This window comes from Fulmarus glacialis, unplaced genomic scaffold, assembly GCF_000690835.1.
Source record: "Fulmarus glacialis isolate BGI_N327 unplaced genomic scaffold, ASM69083v1 scaffold7298, whole genome shotgun sequence".
Lineage (NCBI taxonomy): Eukaryota > Metazoa > Chordata > Aves > Procellariiformes > Procellariidae > Fulmarus > Fulmarus glacialis.
In genome coordinates this window covers 42,256-62,687 of record NW_009226282.1, presented here as the reverse complement: position 1 = coordinate 62,687, position 20,432 = coordinate 42,256, and the positions used below count along the sequence as shown (strand labels likewise).

General features: G+C 40.4%; 1 protein-coding gene across 1 annotated transcript in view; it reads left to right on the top strand.

The window, feature by feature from the left end:
* The first annotated feature begins 2,733 nt into the window (after window positions 1-2,733).
* The window catches only part of LOC104080380 (glycine receptor subunit alpha-2-like), a 32,151-nt gene continuing 14,452 nt past the window's right edge, over window positions 2,734-20,432 (top strand). Inside the window, exons 1-2 of the mRNA XM_009582755.1 lie at window positions 2,734-2,796; window positions 6,414-6,563. Coding sequence (XP_009581050.1) covers window positions 2,734-2,796; window positions 6,414-6,563 — 213 coding nt within the window. The remainder of the gene's footprint in view (window positions 2,797-6,413; window positions 6,564-20,432) is intronic.

Below are 20,432 nucleotides of genomic sequence, written 5' to 3'. Positions count from 1 at the left end.
CGTTTCAGCTCAAAAGGAAAGAAAGTCACCAGCCAGGCTGGTTATCATCCCAAGCTGCCTAGCAAAGCAGTAAGTGAGCTTATGAAGGACACCTACAACTTCCACAGGACTCATTCACCAGTGAACCATCTCCTCTCAAAATCTGCCCCATACTCTGAGAGCTTATTTTCCAGTAACAGAATAGTAGCTCTGATAGCTTATTGCAAAGTACATTATGGAAAGAATATGGACATTGAAGTCTTGAAGAGGCAAACAAACATTTACCACACTCTGGAAGATGAAAACTTTCATTATCATTCCCTCCCCTGCAAAAGCAGCCCCCTTTGAGAACAGGTCCCAAAGCCAGCTGTGATGGACAGTTGCTTTACTTGCCCTCTCCTGAACACTTCATGAAGATTTTCTCACGAGGTGATCAATTGCATTAATTTTAAACTTGGTGGAATCTAAACCACTTTCTGGTTTATGCCGTATAGTCCACTAAGCTAAAGAGTCTTGTTGACCTGACCCGTCAAGGTATTGCACAGTGATTGTGATCTTTTAAAATTGCATGGTGTGAAGGATAATTAACTGGAAAGTGTTGTAACAACAGAATAGTATAAAATGACTGAAAATGCAAATTACTTTCCCAATATGAATTTGTTTTAGAATGATGATATTTCATGGGGGTGAAATATTTGGGTGAAAATAAAGATCCAGAGTAAAAGTGAGACAAAAAGAAAACACTTTCCTTGTAATAGCAGCTCACAGCATGTTCTTCATTCAGAAACTTCTCTGCCTGGAAAATGGGATGAAACCAGGACTGGTGCTTTCAGCTTCAGCTATATAAAGCTGATATGCAGGAAAAAGCTATCAATTTCTTTATGAATTCAAGATTTGGAGAAAAAAACCCCAAACAACCCAGTAAGTTTTATGATAACAGAATTTCATTTAAGTGCTTTGGTTTAAAAAAATAAAGTGAAATTTACTGCAACATCAATGCCTTCAACTGGAAGGCAGTTTTACATAACTTTTGTTTCAGGTTTGATTTAAAATATTACTTTGTTCTATTTCCACATTTCCAATCTGAAAAAATTCTCTGAAACTTTTTTCCCCAAGAGATATTCTTTTCATGCATAGGAGAAATTAATTTTAAATTGTAACATTTTCCAGTAGCTGAAAACTTTCTTCTTTTAAAAAATCTTGTCTAGAATGTGGTATTGTGCAAAAGTAGAGGTCTGGGGCTTCATATCACAAGTCAAAGATATTTTTTCGTGAGATCCTATCAACCAAAATAAGGGAATACATGTTTTTTAAAACGGGTTGAGCACCTTGCACTGCATATTGAAGTTATCTTCACAATGCAGAACTCTGGATGTGTCTCTATTTCCATTTTACACCTGTTCAACCGAATCAGAGAGTTAAAGCAGTTGTCTGGAGTCTCATGAGGGTGGTGCTGTAGCAGAAATAGAGCTCACATTTGGGTTGATTCATAAATGTCAACAAACGACAGCTGCTCAACTGCAGGACCCATGACCATGTTTTCCCCCTGCTTCTTTCCACAAAAGCATGCCTCATTCTGGTGGTCACACATGGTGATATTCCGAAAGGTACCCACAAGCTGTGGGAGAGTCACAGCGCTAAAATAAAAAGAGCTGGAAAAGTGGAAGGTTTAATCTTTGCAAGGCGTTCGTGAACAGTGTGATCCCCCTTAGACTTTCATTTCCAGGCACTTCACCGCGGTCATTGATGCTACAGCAGTGCTGCATAGAGCATAAACTGGTCTTTTATTTACATAGTGGGCATGGCCAAGTAACAAATGAGGAAAATTATGAAGGGAAGAGTTTACTGTGCTCAACCTTATCATACTTGGCTCCTGGTGCAGACAGCTCTCACTCTGAAAAATTTCCTTCATTAGCTGGCCCTAAAACATTTACAGAGCATTGGAATAATTGATATAATTTATGGTTTTATTGGTGGGAGCCATTAAATCCCCTCCCCTCAAACAAGAGCAGAGAGGAAGCTCTGCAACATGCAGTAAAAAGTGGAACAGCTATTTAAAGAAAGAAAAGGGCAAGCAAATCTTAATGTGCTTTCTGAACAGGATAACATTGAATGAGGCAGAGTTTACAAACATCCACTTCTAAAAGTACTGCAAAGTAAGTGGAACCAGTGTGCTGTCAGGGTTACAGGCTTTTCAGAGAAAGTTTTACAAGGTCTACCTTTGAAAAAACACCAATCACTACTACTACTTTGTAGCTTGATAATGTTTACTCTGAACTTGTAGTGTTACTGCACACCTTGCATTCTGTCCTGCAAGTGAAATTATGGGAAAGGTGGCAAATGCTCAGGTAACAGTCTCTATTACATAGGCTTATGTAGGTAACTTGTTTTATTCTGCTCTATTCTGTTTAGAATTACATCAAGACACTAGCTAATAGAGATGATTCACAGGCTTTATCTGACCAACATAGGCCTATACCAAGCAGACATATATACCTGAAATAGCCATACAAAACTTCAGTCTTGGTCAAAAATGAGAGACTGGCATTTTTAGGGTACAGTTTGTTTGATTATATTATAGATAGCTATCTCACACTTAGATACTTTTTGTCCTAAAAATGCTTATTTCTTACCATTAATTTAAAAAAAAAAACCCACATGTACATAACATGTTTTAAGTTAGGTGAGATGAAGCCTTCTCCAAAAAAATCAGGGTCTATACATGTACACAGTAGTGACTATGGAGCATGGAGCATGGACATGGTAGTTAAGGAAGCTGGAGATACAGTATTGTTTGATGAGTCCTTACGAAAGCAGGTGATATAAGCCTTTTAGTTGAGCAAACATACGAGTTTTCAAGCTATACTACGATCTGGGAAAAAACATAGCTGGTAACACTGTTTTTGAGTTTGGTGGAAGAACCTCCCGAAGCAATGGATGTGTCTATGATATCATGAAGTACTGTTTTGCAGACCCCAGCTCCTATGAGCCTGTCACTCAGCAATATTTCTAGCTGAAAATTAGATGTGAAAGGTTCCTTCTACAGTGCAAAGGAAAAATAAGCACCTAGGAATGAGATGCATACTAGAGCCTGCCGAGTGGAGAGTTTCCTGTGGAGATAAGTGGGAAATGGCTGAGGAGCTCTTAGAAAAAGGCATTTCATTGACATGTGAGACACCACAGTAAGAAGCTACAACATCTGACAGGCAAGTGGTTATAGCACTCACCTGGAATGTGCAGATCAAATTCACATCCTTTCCATGCTCATCTCACTGAGGAAATTGTTCAAGCACCATGAAATACTCTGTGATAGGACCTTCTCAGTCCCTGCATGTGTTTGGGACACAGAGACAGAGAATGACTTCATATTCCACTGCTTAAGATTTGCATCTAGGAAGGGGAGGCTCTGTTCCCAGTCCCCAAGCCAATGGATTTTTAAGTGTTTTCATACAAAGTGGAACAGCTTCAGCAAGGGTGGTTGAGAGAGGTTCACTTCAGATCAGTCTACAATCTGGTAGATGTGACCATTTCCTAGTTTAAGGAAGACACAGGTGAAAGTCAGCTAAAGCAATCAGAGACCCTAAAATCCACTGAATCTTTGCATTGTGCATGCTTTAGATACCAAAGTGCTGATCTAAAATCTGGGCTCTCACTTTAGGACTTCTTTGGAAACATGTACCGGGTGAGGCCTTCCTAGGCTTGGTGTAATAGATCCATGTCATTTTCCATGCATAGGGGTAGCTAGAAAAAAGTCTGACTTCAGAAAATCGCATGGGCTTTTAGGCTTTTAGCAGCATAATTCTGTACATACTGGGGATACATAGGTAAAATTACATAAAGTGATTTGAAAACAAAGGGATCAGCAGGACTTCTCCATTTATTTATTTTTAGTGTGCTGTTTTCACATTTAAAGCTGTGCCATGGTATGGCAACCGCTAAACAATAAAACAATCTGCCTACCTGCCAAGTATATCGTGATCTTCTGATTCCAGCCCAGCAGGCTGGAGTTAAAACAATCCAGCTGGTTCAGCAATTGTGTGCCATTTATGGCAGCACTGTGTAAGAGGCAGGAAGGCTAACTCAGGGCTGCCTTTATTATTTTGCCCTCCCTGCTTTAAGCCCACTAGGACAGGATTTGCACAGTCAGAAATGCTGATCCTTGTGGCTTCAGCTCCCAGCAATGTGCCATCTCTGGCAGCACAATCCAGCTGTTTATGCATGTCTAATACATCTCCTAAGGGCATTTGTAAAGGAAAACAAGCTGCCCCTTCAAGGAAGGTAACAAACAATCTAAACTCAGCTGCATTTTGCAGAAGTTACAGTGACTTGATTCCTACTGCACCTCAGCCTGTGGCACAGAGCGTCTGGGACACTGTCGAGTTTTCACTGGGTTTCACAGCCGTCAGTAAAGATGTAACTTGTAAGATTTTTTTATGCGTGGGAGAGAGAAATGCATACCAGTTGTGTATCTAATTGAAAGGCACAGATTCATAGTGTCACCTTAGCCTGCTAAATCCTCCTCTTCCATCTCAGCCTGTGCATGTTGTATTGTGGGCGTTGCAGTGGGCATGGTAGTGTGGAGCCAGAGTATAGCCTCAACTACAGAAATATATGTTCCCATGGTGCAGGCTGAATAGCAGTATTTGGCTCCTCTGAAATGTCCTGCTCAGTGTTCAGGATCTGCAGGATGGAGCTTTGTATCCTTTCTGCCATGCTTTAAATGCCAGTTTCTCTGCTCATATTGCTAGCTGGAACACATAGTGCAGTATATTCCATTTGACATTAACAAAAAATGTTCTACAGACTTCGAAAAGTGATGCTATTCAACCACATGGTAAACAGGAGCAAAATCTACTGAAATAGGTGTGTTCCCTTCATCATGAAATGGTAGCCACAACCATAAAGCAAGGTCATTTCGAATAGAGTGTGCAAAGGGTAGTGGTGGAGTTTTCCAAGGTGGAGACTGGATCTTCTAAACCTTAGAGTGTTAGATGCACAACACATCCTTTTCTGCTCTCTTTTCAGACCACTGTATGTTTTGACGGCATTGAAATGTTTGGCCTGCAGGGTATTATTCAGACTTTAAATACCTTTGATTATAATTTTTCAGAGTTTAGGTACAACCTATTTTGTTTATCTTGATTCAGTTTTATGGTGGTGCCATTTGAGGTGACCATGGGTATCTGAGACATCTCCAGAGGACTGGTTAGTATAATACAGGACATTTGTGCTCTGCTGGATTAGCAAATAGAGGCTAGGTACCTAATGTGGCAGTATGTGATCCTTTTATTTAGACAACTGAGTAAAGCCCCGTGTATCTATGCTTAGACAGTGGTTCTAAGCTCCTCTTTACAGACATGAAGATGGCGAAGCACTATTTGGGTGTTATTCATCACATCCCAAAGAAGACATCTAAAACAATTCAGATGCATTGCATGCTAGAAATGCCTGTTCTTCTTCATTGCTTGATTTATTTATATAAAAGGAGTTTAGGCAACTAGCTTACATGTACGTGGTAGACATTAAAAGTCAGATGATTTTAATTCCACCCTGGATGTAATACCTGATAAACAAAAGAGACAACCTGCTGTTGCCTTATCATAAGATCTTTGCTTAAAAACTGCAAGGCTACAAAGAAAGGCAGAGACCAAATACAGCTATGGAGGACAATGTACCTTTGATATGCATAGTGTGTAGCTCATTAATTAGCTACTGTTTGGCCCACTGTGTAGGTAATATGATAAAAATCTTGTGACATTGCAGTGCTGCAATACATCTGATTTTATTGTGGACCAGTCAATTCAAATCAGAATAGGCTTTTACTAGAACAGAGGCATTTGGTATTTGGGCATTTGTAGTAGATAATATCTATGAAGATTTATTTTTCTTATAGAGTTGTTGGATAAACATGTTGTCATGCAACTAGGATCGAATATTTAATAACACATATATTAGTAACGTCATATGAACCAATAGGATACAGTACTCTGAGTTTACTTTGAGGTTATGGATACCAACCATAGCTAATTGATCAATATGGTAATAGGTTCATAAAAGATGAAAAAGGTGATAACTATAAACTTTCTAGAGTTGTTTTTCTATAGGTATTGTATCACACCATGTATTCATATTATTTCTGATAAGCTGTGATTGTGACTATAAGAGCACTTGTATTTTGTTAGATTAATCTTGATTCTTTTCCTAAAGGCAGCAGCTCATAATTTGTGTATTCTTTGTGAACACGCATTTCCATTAATAGTTGGATTGTTTATTTGTTATAAGCCAATGAACTAACAAACCAAAACAAGAAAAAATCCATCTCATTGAACAATTGGAACTAATGCTGTGCAGAAAAGTATTTATTTTTTCACGTCAATATCTTCAGCTCATGAAGAAGTTTCAAATATAACATGCTGTGTCTTATTTCTTTGTAGGTCTCCTATGTAAAAGCTATCGACATCTGGATGGCCGTGTGCCTTCTCTTCGTTTTTGCTGCATTACTGGAGTATGCAGCAGTCAACTTTGTTTCACGGCAACACAAGGAGTTTCTGAGGCTCCGAAGAAGGCAAAGAAGACAAAACAAGGTACAGCTGCTCTTTACTTGGGGTGACTGAGTCTGCCCGGACAGCACGCTGATGTGCAGTTGATTTCTCACCTCAGTTCTTCTTGCCCTTGCAGGAGAATCTTATTCTAAAGTTTTCTTCTGAGTGACTTACTCCTTGATAAAGAGCTGAAAACTTGCCACTAGGTTTATTTGCAGTTTATGAAGTTATTGATCAATGTCAACAGATTGGGCACTGATTCCAAGAATTTTATTCTCTTCTTGCAATTGCCGAGGCAGTTGTACCTTTACCTGTAAAAATTAGATTTTCTTCTGATCCCCAAATATTATGCTATTATGTGACAACCACCAGCACATAAAGAACAGTTAGAAGCAATGATATAGAGGACCAATATTATTTCCTTGACATCATCCAGACGTGCTGACATCAGCACATGCTTGAGACTTGTCTTTTCTAGTGCTACCTAGCTAGTCATGCTAAAATGGGAGATTTCTTAGGGTAGCCCATTGCAGAGTGAACAGCAGTTCTGCCCTCACTTCTAAATCACCAGGGACTGGTGTCTTTCCCAACTAAAACCAGGAAACATGACCACTTTAAAAAAGAGAAGGATTAGGACAATTTCCTCTCTACATTCTACTATTTCACAGTTTGTTACTGATACTAACTTCAAATTTTTAGCAAAGGGACTATTTGTGAGTATTGTCATCACATCATTTTATACCAGTGACTGAAAGAAGAGTGGAAGAGAGGCTTGTTTTTAACCTAGATGTCAGTCTAGAAATATTTTTAGGAAGTCTGTCTAGCTTTCCTGATTTTTTCTTTGGTAAATGGAAAGACAAGAATAGACATTAAATTGAATTTTAGCCCGGATATGATTGTTCCCACAACTATAAAGGCTTCATCCCTCTTGTATCTATGTCACTGATTTTCAGCATCAGTAGAAACATTTAGGTTTATGCTGTACATATGCATTTGCTAGGTGAAGTAAATATTTTCTTGAGCTGCGCGAGTGCTTCAAGCCACAAATAATAGTTTCCTTTACAAGAGGGATGACAACAATGGCACAGGGCATTTGTGTTTTGACAGGTCTGTCTAATAAATATTCTGTAGCTAATGTAATATTTGATGGATGCTCTGGGAAGCAATCCAGTGCTGTTCTCTGGTTTAATATTATTGTCAGGTGAATTGAGATTCCCGATAAGATTAGATTACAAGAGAGAGCAGAAATGCTTGCCCGTCTGCAGGCACACAGGCCTGATGCACTGTCACTGGAAGCCTTTGTTTCCAAAACCAGCATGGCAGCAGCAGAAGCTGCTGTATGGGGTCTGTAATTTCAGGTTTGGATATGATGTCTTCTTTAGAGATGAACAAGTAGGCAAGAAGCCACCGTTGGTAAGTAACAGTATCCAGTGGCATCACTCAAAAATTATGAGGTTTTGGTCCATGGAAGTGGTTATTCATCTGTTGTGGGAATGATTATTCCGGTGACTATTAAAATAAAGTTATTTAAAACCAAATCACCAGAAGACCTGTGTTTATCCTAAGCCAGTTGGTACATGGATTCTTTGCAAAATGGGTAATGCCCTAATTAAATACAAGGAAATATTCTGCTGGAGTAAGAGACACCTAATCATTTGCACAGGCTTGCTTTCACTTTTCCTATGAATCTGGTTGCATGAATTTCAAAATAGGGAATGATGTTACTAAGGCCATCTCTTTAGGAGGTGTTTTCTGCATCTCTTTACTTGAGTTTGTCTCTCACAATTTTCTCAGTTTATTTTGCCTTGAAAGTGATTCACGTTGTTTTGCATGATGGTCTTCTCTAACTGAGCCATTCTTCTCTTTGCGTGTTGTGTATGTGTGTCGTTGTGTTACCGCTGTGATATTCTCATTCTTGCTGCTGCTATCTATGCTGACACTCTGGGGACAGGCACAGACTATGACTGTTGGGAATGAAAGCGTCGAGTCCGTGCGGCGCATGAATGGCTTGCGGAGCAAAGAGTCATCAGCTTACGGGACAGTGAATCAGATCGGCAATTCAAGTTTGAGGGTAAAACTGTAGTGAGAAAGAGAAAGCAAGAGAGAGTTTTAGTATGTGCAATGATGTCATAAATCAGCAAAATGGATGATTTTCATGGCATCACTAGTAGTCTCTTGTATTCTCTTTGCTAAACGTCCCCACAAAATATGCAATACTGTCCCCAGCATGAACAGCAGTTTCATGTTGTACATTCTTGTGGCCCATCCTTATGCTTGCTCTTTTCCATGGTTGGCTTGCGCCACCCCCATTCCAAACCTCCCAAAGAGAGTGCATGTGTATTCAGTAGCCTGGTCCTGTATAAATATAGTGGGGGGGTGGGGGGGGACAGGAGTGTAGGAAATGCCTTGAGACAGAAAATCCCACATTGTGTCATCTTTCAGATGAACACATTCCAACAAAACTTGGTATGTATAATGATGAAATGCATTTTTAATGCTACGATATTTATTCTTGAACCGCCAACCTGCAGTGTTCTTCCTCTTAATGTCCTGAGCCCTGCATAATGGAGTATGAATATCTATGAATGAAAAAAATATTTCGTTGGTTTCTTTTTATTTGCTTGGAGAAGAGCCATGGAGCTGAAATCTTTTACACAGCGTAGCGTGTAGCAGATCTGAAGCAATATGATAGCAGCTGATAGATCCAGATTACGGGTGAGTTGTGGAGGCAATAAAATCAGTGATGGAGAGAGAAATGAGCTTAGTGTGCAGCTCACTGCTTGGTACTAGTGGCTGAGAAATGAAATTTATTCATTTAAATAAAACGGGACCAGGATTTAAATCTCTTGGGACCTGATTTCCCAGAACAAAAACATTGCCTGAGCAGCTTTTGAGCTGCTCTGGGCCTCTGATTTTGATCAAGCTCTGTAAAGTTATGTGATTATAAGATGCAGATGATTTCAGTGGATTTTGTACACTGTAAAGGGAATTAGTAGCTTTCAAAATCAAAGCAAAAATCACAGTTCACGTTACACAGCAAAATTAGGATAGAGGGTTTGCAATGCAATAAATTGTTCACTTTCAGAGCTACGATATCAAGCAACTGAAGAGACCCTTCTTTTCTGGATACTTTCTACTGTAGAAATAATCGTATTTACATGTATACAAAACTGAACATATAAAGAAAAATTTCAGGGTCTGTCTAGAAGACAGGACCAATATTACTATGCTGTCACTGGAAAGCTGATGCCACACAACTACAAAAACAGTCGAAGTATGTACTTAGTGTTGTGTGTCTTATCAGTCACGTAGTGCTAGTAGTCCAGCTAAGGTTCATGTAGGGCTTGGTTACCCTCTCCCTAAGGAACGCTTGCAGAAAGCTGTCTTCTGCTTTTGAATATTGTGTATTACATGCATGGCCAGGAGAGTACACAGAGGGGCCATGTTGCTGCAGTACTTTTGCTGCAAAGCCCTAAGAGCTGGAGCTGCACTGGCGTTGATTTCCCCTGGAGAACTCCCACCACAGAAGCGATGTGCACTTGAGAGGTGAACAGAGGAGACATACCAAGACAGAGGTTTCTGGACCAATGCTACCATAGCTGCAGCTCGGTATTTTTCTGCTCAAGAGAAGGACATTTGTGTGCAGAGGAGAACATAGCAACAAGTGGTGCCACAAGAAGCCTCACAAGCAGGGAGCTTGACTTGAGGTATTCTCACTGAACTAGGGTTTATTGTAAATGCGAATCTGAAAGTCACAGGCAAGTGATTGTGACACAGTCAAGAGGAGACAGTGTAAAAGAGGGGTGATTGATTGAATATTTATACTGCATCATTCAGTGCTAATCTGGGGAGAGAAAAAATAGGTGCCAAACCATGCCTGACCAGGATTCCTGGGTTTAGCAGCTAGATCTACAAAAGAAGAAAGATACTGTTCCCCATTTTATAAGTCTATATCTCTGTCACTGCTTTCATTATTGCTTCTGCTGGGTCTTGTTCTTCTTAGTGCTGCAACCCTCAGAGCATTGCATGAAAGCACAAGATACCTTAAGAGACTGTCAGATCTCTTAAGCCAAAGATCAGACTGGTTAATGTTTCTCTAGGAAAGTCCAGGTTGTGTTGTTGACAGTCCAGAAATTGTATTCACAGCTGAACCATTGACTTGTCATTGCATTAGGACAGATTGCGCTATCAGGACCTGTTGCCATCTTCCATACTGAATAAATCCCTGCATCTTCAGGTAATCAGTGCTTCAACCTGTCTGCCTTCCCCATGCAGTTTCTGTTGGAGGAAGGATTCAATGCTTGTCCTAAAGATCTGTGTAGTCTTCCTGCTCACAGTGAAATACACCCAACAGTAGCAATACTTCACTGCTGAGAGAAATGGTTGCCTATTTATTATATATCATGATACTACTTTTTGCACAGAGAGAGTACAGGCCACAGAAGCCGTGAGTCTGATGGTACGGAGGATGTAGTACTGTTTCATTATATTAAAATCTAAATTTGCGTAGTGCCAGATCACCTGAAGGAAAGGAACTTCTTTTTTAAATATTATTTGTAATAATCAAACAAGATTTACTTATTTTTCAAAATGATGTGTTTCCAGGGAAGCAGAAGAACTCTGTTTACACAGGTTCAGTTGTCCCTTTTTAAAAACAGTAATTATTATGTGATATGTTCAGTCGTCAAAATGACGCACAGTACACTAGTATTCATACCATCATCTCAAAGATGACTTCCTAAATTATATGTGTGATGGTTACCACTGTGACCAAGAATAGGGGTTGACTTTGGGACCGTTAGTGTTAAAAGCAATACTTTATAGCTTGAACAAAAAACTGTGCAGCTGGAGGCTGTGACAGACTTTAATCCCATGTGCAGGGAACACAGAGCAATACAAATAACAATGCTGCAGCCAGGGGGGTTCACATGCATGCAGATTAGCAAAGGGAAGCACAAATGGTGTTTTTAAATGAAGGCGCTGGGACTGAGACTCAGTGATTACAGCAGCAAAGGACAACTCCACTGAGCAAAGATGGCAGCACCTGGACGAGTGCTTCAGAGAACTGCTGGTCTCTGGATGGAGCTGCAGGTGACAAGGCAGGTACCCCAAGTGCCCAAAGTCACGGCGACTGTCAAGATGATACAATATTTCCGTCTTTAAAAGGACAAGAGGTACACATTGAGTAACAGTGGTCTTTTTCAAAGGCTGTCTCTGCCATTTTAATCATACCAAAACCTTTTTGTCAGACCCCCCAAACAATTTTCTAAGATTTTCTAGCCTTGCCCATTGAAAACAATCAGCGCCTTCAGCCTGACTTTGCCTTTAAAGCACGTGGTACTACTGTCCCTGGTGGAAATTTTTGCCCGCTAGCATCCATCTGCACCGCACTCGGGGGGGTGACGTGCACGCCTGGCGTTATGTAAGGTGCCGCATCATGTGAATAATGGAAGTGCTCAAGGAAAGCCCTTTTTGCTGAGCTATTTTTGGTACTCACCAGGCGAGCTCAGGCACATGAGTTTCATTGTGAAAAATAAGAACCCGAGTCTGAACGGCTTTCTCCCTCACACACATCTTGCCTACTTAATGGATTAAAGAGCACGTAGCTTCTGCTGTAGATAAACACTTTCAAGATATTGCGGTTACTTTTCTTTTTCCAGGGCAATTGCATTAGCGCTTTAATGTAACTGTGCAGAAAAAATCCAGCAGAAGATAAAAACACAAAAATGATCATTTAGCTTGAAGTTACGGTCCCGCATATGACTGCACAGAACCAGTTAAATAACAGACACAAAACATTTCAACATGTTCCCGTGTCACCTTGTGACTTCATCTGAATGTCTTTGTCTGTCATTTTATTGCGAGCATGAATTGGCTAGGAATGGCCCTAGTTAACATCAGTCAAAGTATCTTTATTGTTTATTAAATGAACTTACCATAGTAAGTTTAAACATTTAAACAAAAGCATCATTTCAAACTGGAAAAACATCTGGATATAAATCCTTAGCCTAGCTCTAGGACAAGTCTAAAGAGAGACAGGAGTCCCCAAAGAAAGATCAACCTGTTGGAAAAGCAGCCGTTCAGCCATGGGGACGGTATCCAAGCAATGGGTCAAAAATCTAGTAAGAGCAGTCTGTCCAGGTGGACAGACTAAGCTCACTGGAAATGCAGATTTTCCAGTGAAAAACACACACAGACAAAGAAACAGTAAAAGACAGAATTTTGTTTTTATAAGGGACTGTTTACAAGTGTCGTTAAAAGTGAAATGGAAGCTTTTCTGTCCTTTATTGGAGGAAGGAAGGTAAAAAAACTCAGAACAAGTATCTGTGTTTCATGTGTTTTACAGCCTCAGACATAATAAGATGATGGACTACACAGGGTGGATTTTTCACCCCAAACCAAGAAACAGAAAAGAAAAAGGGTAGTTGCATTTCAAGGGAGAGAACTCTGAAAATCAAATAAAAATTTGGGTTCACTAAACATTCTGTTATCGAAGACAGACTAATTTATGGAACATGTAATACCAGCTCCTGAGAAAGACCTCCAAATATCAACTCCCAAATATCCAAGCATTAATTAAAGCTGGTAGAGTACAAGTGTGCAAGCTGAAGTAATGGAATCCAGGTACCAGAGTAGAGGCAAAGCCAGGAGAACAAAATCAGGAGAACAAAATTCGTAGTTCTGGGGGAAAAAAAAATGGAGGACAGGGAAAAAATGCCTAGTTTAGAGGTGGTGGAAACCAGGGAAGTGGAGAACTGATGGGGAGTTGGAAAGGCTGCAGAATGGTGAATCTTTATATCCACTGCAAGGATCAGAGTGGTGCAACATGGAGTACTCAGTGGGAGCAGGGGACAGAAGATCAAACTATAGGGACCAGGTGTGGCACCAAAGCAGCAAGTAGGACATGATACGGTATAATGACTCCTGTTGGCCAGGTTGCAAATACTGTAGCAAATTACTCCTTAACGTTAAATAAGGTATGAACAGGATATAAGCATTGTAAAACTAAGTTTAAAGGGGCTACAGAACAGTAATATTACAATATTTCAGATGTGGGATGACAAAATGACTGTATGCTGCACCACCTGGGACAGGTAGGACTGCAAAAGCCAGACGGAATACTCAATAAAGTTTTTTCGTTTGCTCGGTAGTGTTACTTTGCTTTAGAAACCCTGAGTCCTCTCTTGTACCTACCCTGCAAGCAGTGGCTGAAAGGATCAGCTCTGAACTGACAAGCCTTGGGGACTGACGTTTGCACTTCACTCGAGTGAGTTTGTCCTGGTAGTTACTCATGAACAGCAGGAAACACGCCAGAAATGAACTCTGCAGTTTTCCAGCTCATGAAAGGTACTCTCCAGCTGGGTGCAAATGTCTCATTTCTTATTATACCTAGGGGAGAGTGCAAACTGAAAATAGGGCAGAGGAAGCTAGAAAGAGCCAGGAAACAGTGTTCTTATTTTCGATGCTTTAAAGCAACAAGAAGTAGCTTTTCAAGAACCACCTGCCACAGGCACAAGCTTTTGTTTTCCAGATTATTTTAGAAAATGGTGATTCTTTCATTGGATGTGTTCTGGCCCACCTTATTTCATGGAAAAAAGCCAGCTGAATATGTGTTTCACGATAAAAAAATGAAGAAAGGGGACTTCAGGAGGAGTATGTTTAACCTAAACTGCCCCTACCCAAGACTCCAGAAAGAGTGTGAAAAGCCATTGCGGTCCCAAGATTTAGGCAGAAGGGGTCAAGGAAACAACTTTGCCCCAAAGTTGGCTCCTTTGTTCTTTCCCTGTAGGTAGCTTATCTTTACTCTTTTTCTGCCCAGAGTCAGGACCCACTAAGGCCGTGGTCTCAGGGTTTCTCACTGCAGTGGTGGTCAAGTCCTCTTTCCAACAGAGTGTGAAGACACCTGGGAGGAGAACAGTTTCTGATCCCATATTGCCAGGGGTCCGTCACAATGCTTCATATCAGTCCTGAGTTCTGTCCCAAGCTTCATTTTCAACAGCAGAGTATTTCAGCGTGAGTAAATACAAATTAGTATTTCTGCAAGAAAATGAAAGGGTTGTGCAGTTAGAGCCAAGCATAATGCAGGCTGAGAATACCAGCACTGCTGTATCCGTGTATTTCTACCCTGACTTGCCACTGTGCTCACCCTGCACATCTCCAGAGCATAGCACGCCGGTTGTATCAAATTACATAGTAAATTGGGGAGATGGGCAAGTGTTCAGTAGGATCCATGAAATGCGTATTTACATCTGACCCAATTAATCCTGTTCTCCACAGGGGATAGAAGCTGCTATTTGAATGTAATTAATTGTGAAGCATTCTGTAATGATGTTGTCCAAATGACATTGTGCAAAACCAAATTGTATTAACTAGACTGTTGAAACCTCATGCCGTCTCAAGGTCTGAAAAGCTTCATGAGTTCCAGTAAAATCCAGTTTTTATAGTACTTCTAAAAAAGTGGAGTTGAAGCCATTTGTTTCTCTATCTTTTGTTCCAGAAGGAAAACAACATTGTTTAGTCATTTCTGTTCAAGTTAACAGCCATTGCTTATGGCAAACTGATCAGTCAGAGCCTGATTCTGACACCTTTAGTTTGATTTAATGATCAGACATGTTTATTTCACTTGATCCACTGCTAGAGCAAGATGCTATTTACTGTAAATATGGATATTCATACTTGGATATTTCTCTTGCTGCTTGTTTTTGGGGTTTTTTTTTAACTGTTTAGGTTTGGTTTTTTTTATAACAACACTAATCTATCTTGCACAAAAGAAGCAATTGGCCAACTGGGAGTGGATGGATAGGTAGGGAAGGAGATTTTCTTTGCTACAACATGAGGAAGGGCTAGAGATAGCTACACTGGAAGGAATAAACACCTTGAAGTTCTACCTATTCTGAGTGCTTGTTGCTGAGTCTTCCCAGAGTCTTCACAAAGACCCATTTCAAGTTGGGAGCATCTGAATACTGCTTGCCAAGCCCAGCCACAGGTCACTAAAAATTTACCCACTTCTGCTCTTGTGACTGGACTCTCCCCATGGCATCTCAGAGATGGCACAGCCCTGGCTCTTCCCACACAACGCTCCTTTACTGTCAGGAAGGACTTGCTATTGGAAAGCTCAGTTTTCCACTGGCTGGTTGAATATATCTGGCATACTGAGTGTGCCAGAGTGTTTTTAGCTCTTGGATAAACAGATTGGAAAGGTCAGAGAAGGCTACTGTGGTTGCCTAAACACATGGAGTAACAGAAGTCCAGAATCCTACCTGTGAATTTCTGCATCGAGCCTGTAACTTCTCTCTAAGCGATAGCATAGCTCTTTGAATCATTTACCTTCTAACCTGCGTATGTAATTTCTCACACAGATACTGTGCATGCATTGGTACACACTCATACATATATAATCAACTTGCATAAGTGCAAGTTACTTTACCAAGTTGCCAAGGTTTTAGTTTCTCTGTGATGTCACGACAAGGCTCCTAGGAGACATGATGCCTTTGTTTTCATGTGTCACCTCACTCTCTTCAAGCGGTTCTCCATGTAGTTTTCTGAGATAACTCTTCCTGCTAGTCAAGCGGAAGTGCTCTGCCTGTGACCGACTCATTCATTTTTCTGTTAAGTCTTCCCAAGCCGGCTGGTAGTAGAGACTTGCCTTCAGCTGCTCTGTAATCTTTGTCTGTCAAAAGAATAAATAATTAAGAATGGAGATCACAAACCCTGTTCATTACAGATTACCTGAGTTGCACAAATGTGAGATCTTGTGTGCCATTCTAGGAAAGCAAGTTGTGTATTTCCTCTTCAGGATGTAACATCTTCCAGGTACCTGCATGCAGCAGCCCTGATATTCTCTAGCACAAACTTTCTGGGATATTAATCTATCTGTTGTCTGTTAATTTATGCCAGCTTTCTCTTTCACTTCCATGGAGGGCTCATTTTTCTGACATGGTTTGTTTCTGTTGTCAAATTGACAGGAAAGATCTGTACAACAGATATTTATGAAAAAAAACACAAAGGGTTTTACCACATTCACAGTCTTCAGGTTTTGCAAATCACAGTGTAGAACCAGACACTAAGTCCCCTCATTTGCCCCATCTGCAGAATTTTCAGCTTGTAGGCTTTTTTCTGTGCTGAGCGTGGCGGGCAAGGGAAATTATAGCAAGTCTAATCAAGCATAATACCACCACAGGCTGGTGAGATAGAGAGAACTTGTGCATCACAGGATGCTCTTTTAGAGCCCTTGGTATCTTCTGCCTGGAAGACGTACAAGGTCCTAATACCCTTTTTTCACCATTACATACCTATTAGATGAATTAAGATGTATTTGTCTGGTCCCATATGTTTCATTGCATGTGCAGCATGGATGCTTATACTACATAAGTACTCTGTCCTAACTTTGAAAGGTTGGTGACCCTGCCACTGTCACAGGACTTCCCATGAGAAATTTGGGGGACATTCTTGTGTTTGCAGATATTTACACCAATGAGTGGATACTCAAGCCTTCTGAAAATCACTTTGTGCTCTTGCACAATAACTTTCCAGCCCTACCAATAGACTATATAGGTATTTCCTATAACCTTCCAGTGGCTCTTGCAGAAGACAATTACCTTTCTTGCAAGTTTTGCAAGATCTTGCCCCATTCTTTACAGCGGAGCAGTGGCAGATTATGCAGCTATTCAACTACATTTTCCTCATTAGACCAAAATATCAGCTAATCTTCCATCAGACAGGTCCCTCCTTGGGTGTTTGTGCATGTATGTGTCTAAGATGAAAAACCTCAGGAGGCGCAACATATTTTAGATATTATTCTCCCTACATTAGCTTTACACTGTATTTCCCCCACAGGTCACTGGATTTCTTTTGTGCCTGTCTACCTAGTAATTGCCAGTTTTCCCCAGGCTCTCATATGGTGGCATGACCTGCCATGACTGTGCTTCAGCTTTTCTGAATTTATTAATTCTAGTTTTCTCTCTGAGCCTCTTACGTTTGGGTATCATGCTTCTCACTCCAGGTAGCCTCACCAATATTTCTAGTAACAATTTCCCTAGCAAAACTAAAGAGGATTAGTTGTTTCTTGATTTATCTGCTACTTTCAAAATTAGTGGTCTATATAGCTTTTTTTAATTACTTTTCAACCCCTTCCTACCAAGCATGAGCTTAGTTGCTCTTCCTACCCATTTTGCAAATCTGTTTTTTGGCTTTTTGGCCTAGTCAATGTGTTCTTCATGTAGCATTTATTTTCAGCTTAATATTTCTACCTAGCAATAGTCAAATTTCTTATCACAGACCCCATAAAACTGGATTCCTATCAGAAATAATAGAACTTTATTATAGATTTTAAAAAAAAAATGCTTGTAAACAATTGTTTTAGTAATGCCTACAGAAATGTATAATGTTTTAGATTTAGATTCTTGTTTCCAGGTTTACATCTTAGGCAAAATGAACTTGCCACCTGTTCAAGCTAAGCATGCTGCATTATAGTCAGAAGGCAAAGGGACTTGCTAGGAACATTTCTTCTGGTTATTATCCAAACTTGTTAAATAGCCAGTGTAGCTTTGAAATTCATGGGGCAGCTGTTCAGCAACTGGCTGCATCTCTTCGCTGTGGGAAGCTCCATCTGGAGAAGATAAACCCCAAGAAGGCTGTCCCATGTTAGGCCAGGGCTCTGCCTGGTGCAGGAAGCTCTCTGTGACAGCAATATGTCCTTGATGCATCCTCCTGGGCTCCAGGACTTTGCAGCTCAAGGACTTTCTAAGCCAGAGGTGGTATTTTTGTGATGAGTAGATTTACTATTTATGGATAGAGCAGTCAGTTCAATGTGATGATTTATGAATTATTAAAACACTTTTCTTGAGCTTGCTACGAGTTTTTCGTATTAGCTCCTTAGCATTTGTGGGACTAACAGTACATATGGCCACTGGAGCTGCCAGGAGCGTACGTCGGGAGTGAAAAGGGTGTTGGAAGTGGAGGAAGATCTTGTGTGAGGTTAATCAAGACATAGAAATAACCAAAGGTATGTATTAGATGAAAGCAAACAGGATGGCTAATGGTTTTGCATATTGTAATGCATATTTGCAGGGTTCAGTCAGTATTTGTCGTGAACAAAGTAATACTGAGTTCAGTGACTGTGCCTGCAAGGAGAGCAAGGTTGAAAGAGAAAGGAGGAGAGCTAGTTACGCTAGTCTTCTTTCCTGATCTGAGATATTTCTCTTTATACAGTTACATGAACAAGAGCAGGAACAAATTTAGCGTATTTAAGGACTTACCATAAGCCAACTTCATCCTGCCATTTCAGATTTCTCAGGTGGTGGCTGGGGGTCCTTAGTCCACGCAAGCAAAGAAGCAAAAACAACGGAGGAAAGCAAGATTGTTTGCTCCCATAATTAAAAAAAAAAATATCATGAAGCACTAAGTCAGTGCTGCTGTTCCAAATCTTCACCTTTCACATCAACTTCAGATCTTACATAAAAGCAATTGATTAGCCAGCTGTTGCAGTTCTTTTTTTAAATGTTTTTGAGCACTGCCATTTTGTTCCTTATTTTGGAGATGTCCTAGATTTGCCTGTCATGAACTTCGGTGGAGTCAGTTCTGTATTTTTCACTAATGGGTTGGTCTTTTATTATTCTGCCCTTATTGTTACCTGTGCTGGATGTTCATGCGGTGGAGATATAAACTGTACTTTTTCATGGGGACCAAAGAAGCAGGTGAGAAAAGAGTAATAAACAATCCAGAGGATAGCTTTTTGCAGGCACAGAAAATGTCTTGCTCCCTAGCTGTAAATACTCTTTTTTTTTCAAGTTTGCACAAAGGATGTTTTTCCCCAAATACACGACAGCTCTTTTAAGATGCTCTGGTGCTGTATGCCCCTGTTGTTCTATTACTTCTAGATCCTGGGGATGCCTGTTTGTGTTGTCTGTCTCTTATTTTCTCTTTGATCATTGTTCACATTCCCTTGGGGCTTATCTTGTGTCATTTTGTAAAATAATTTGTAAAATAGATTATTTGTAAAAATAATATTTGTAAAAATAATCTATTTGAATTTTGCTTTTTGACGTGTGAAGACTGATGATTTTGTCACCCTTCTTTGTTCTGTTACTGCTTTTCCCTTTGGTGAATTATCATCTTGTGGGTATTTGCATAGCTGGGGTTGAATAACAGGCTTATATCATGACAATAGATTTTTTTCATCAGATGCTGTGTTTGAACCTAACAGCTGTTATTTCCTGAATATTTTTCAAACCTCACGTGAGGCCAGTCGTTTTATTGCACGTAGCATCCCAGCCAGTGTTCTTAGTCTCAATTTTTTTCTGCCACTGCTGTACGTTCTTTGCTGCCTAACATGACTCCTTGTGAGTCTGTCAAATATTTACCTCCTTCAGCTATGAAACAACAACCTAGTTATCCTGCAGTGATGTCTTATTCATCAGAGGGGAGACAGAAAGGTATTTTGGGGAGCGTACCGCACTTTCTCTCTTGTGTGAGCTGCAGGCTGCCTTAGCCTGAGGCAGATGTCTGCACTCCCAAAGCACTGTACCCCAGGGGTACAGGGGTGCCCCAGGGGTAATCAGCATGCCATGGTGGGATGTGAATTTTGACCTTTCTTTTCCCACAAGTCCTCCCCTCTTGCCTTCCATATCAAAGCGAAGATATCTTAGGAATCAGTACCAAATTCATGTGAATCTGGGGATCTTTTCTGCCGGCAGCTTTCGAAGCATGTTTAAAGCATTACAACGTAGAGAAAGCTGTTTGGTCTGGACGGTTATTGATTTCTATTCTGTTCTTCGAACTACAAACAGAAAATCATAGGATGGCAGGGAACAGGACCAGAAGAGCCCTTGACAGCCAGCTGGCAGAGCCAGCACCAAGCAGTACGCTGGGAGATTTACAGTTGCTGAAAATATTAATCAGTGCTCTTAAACA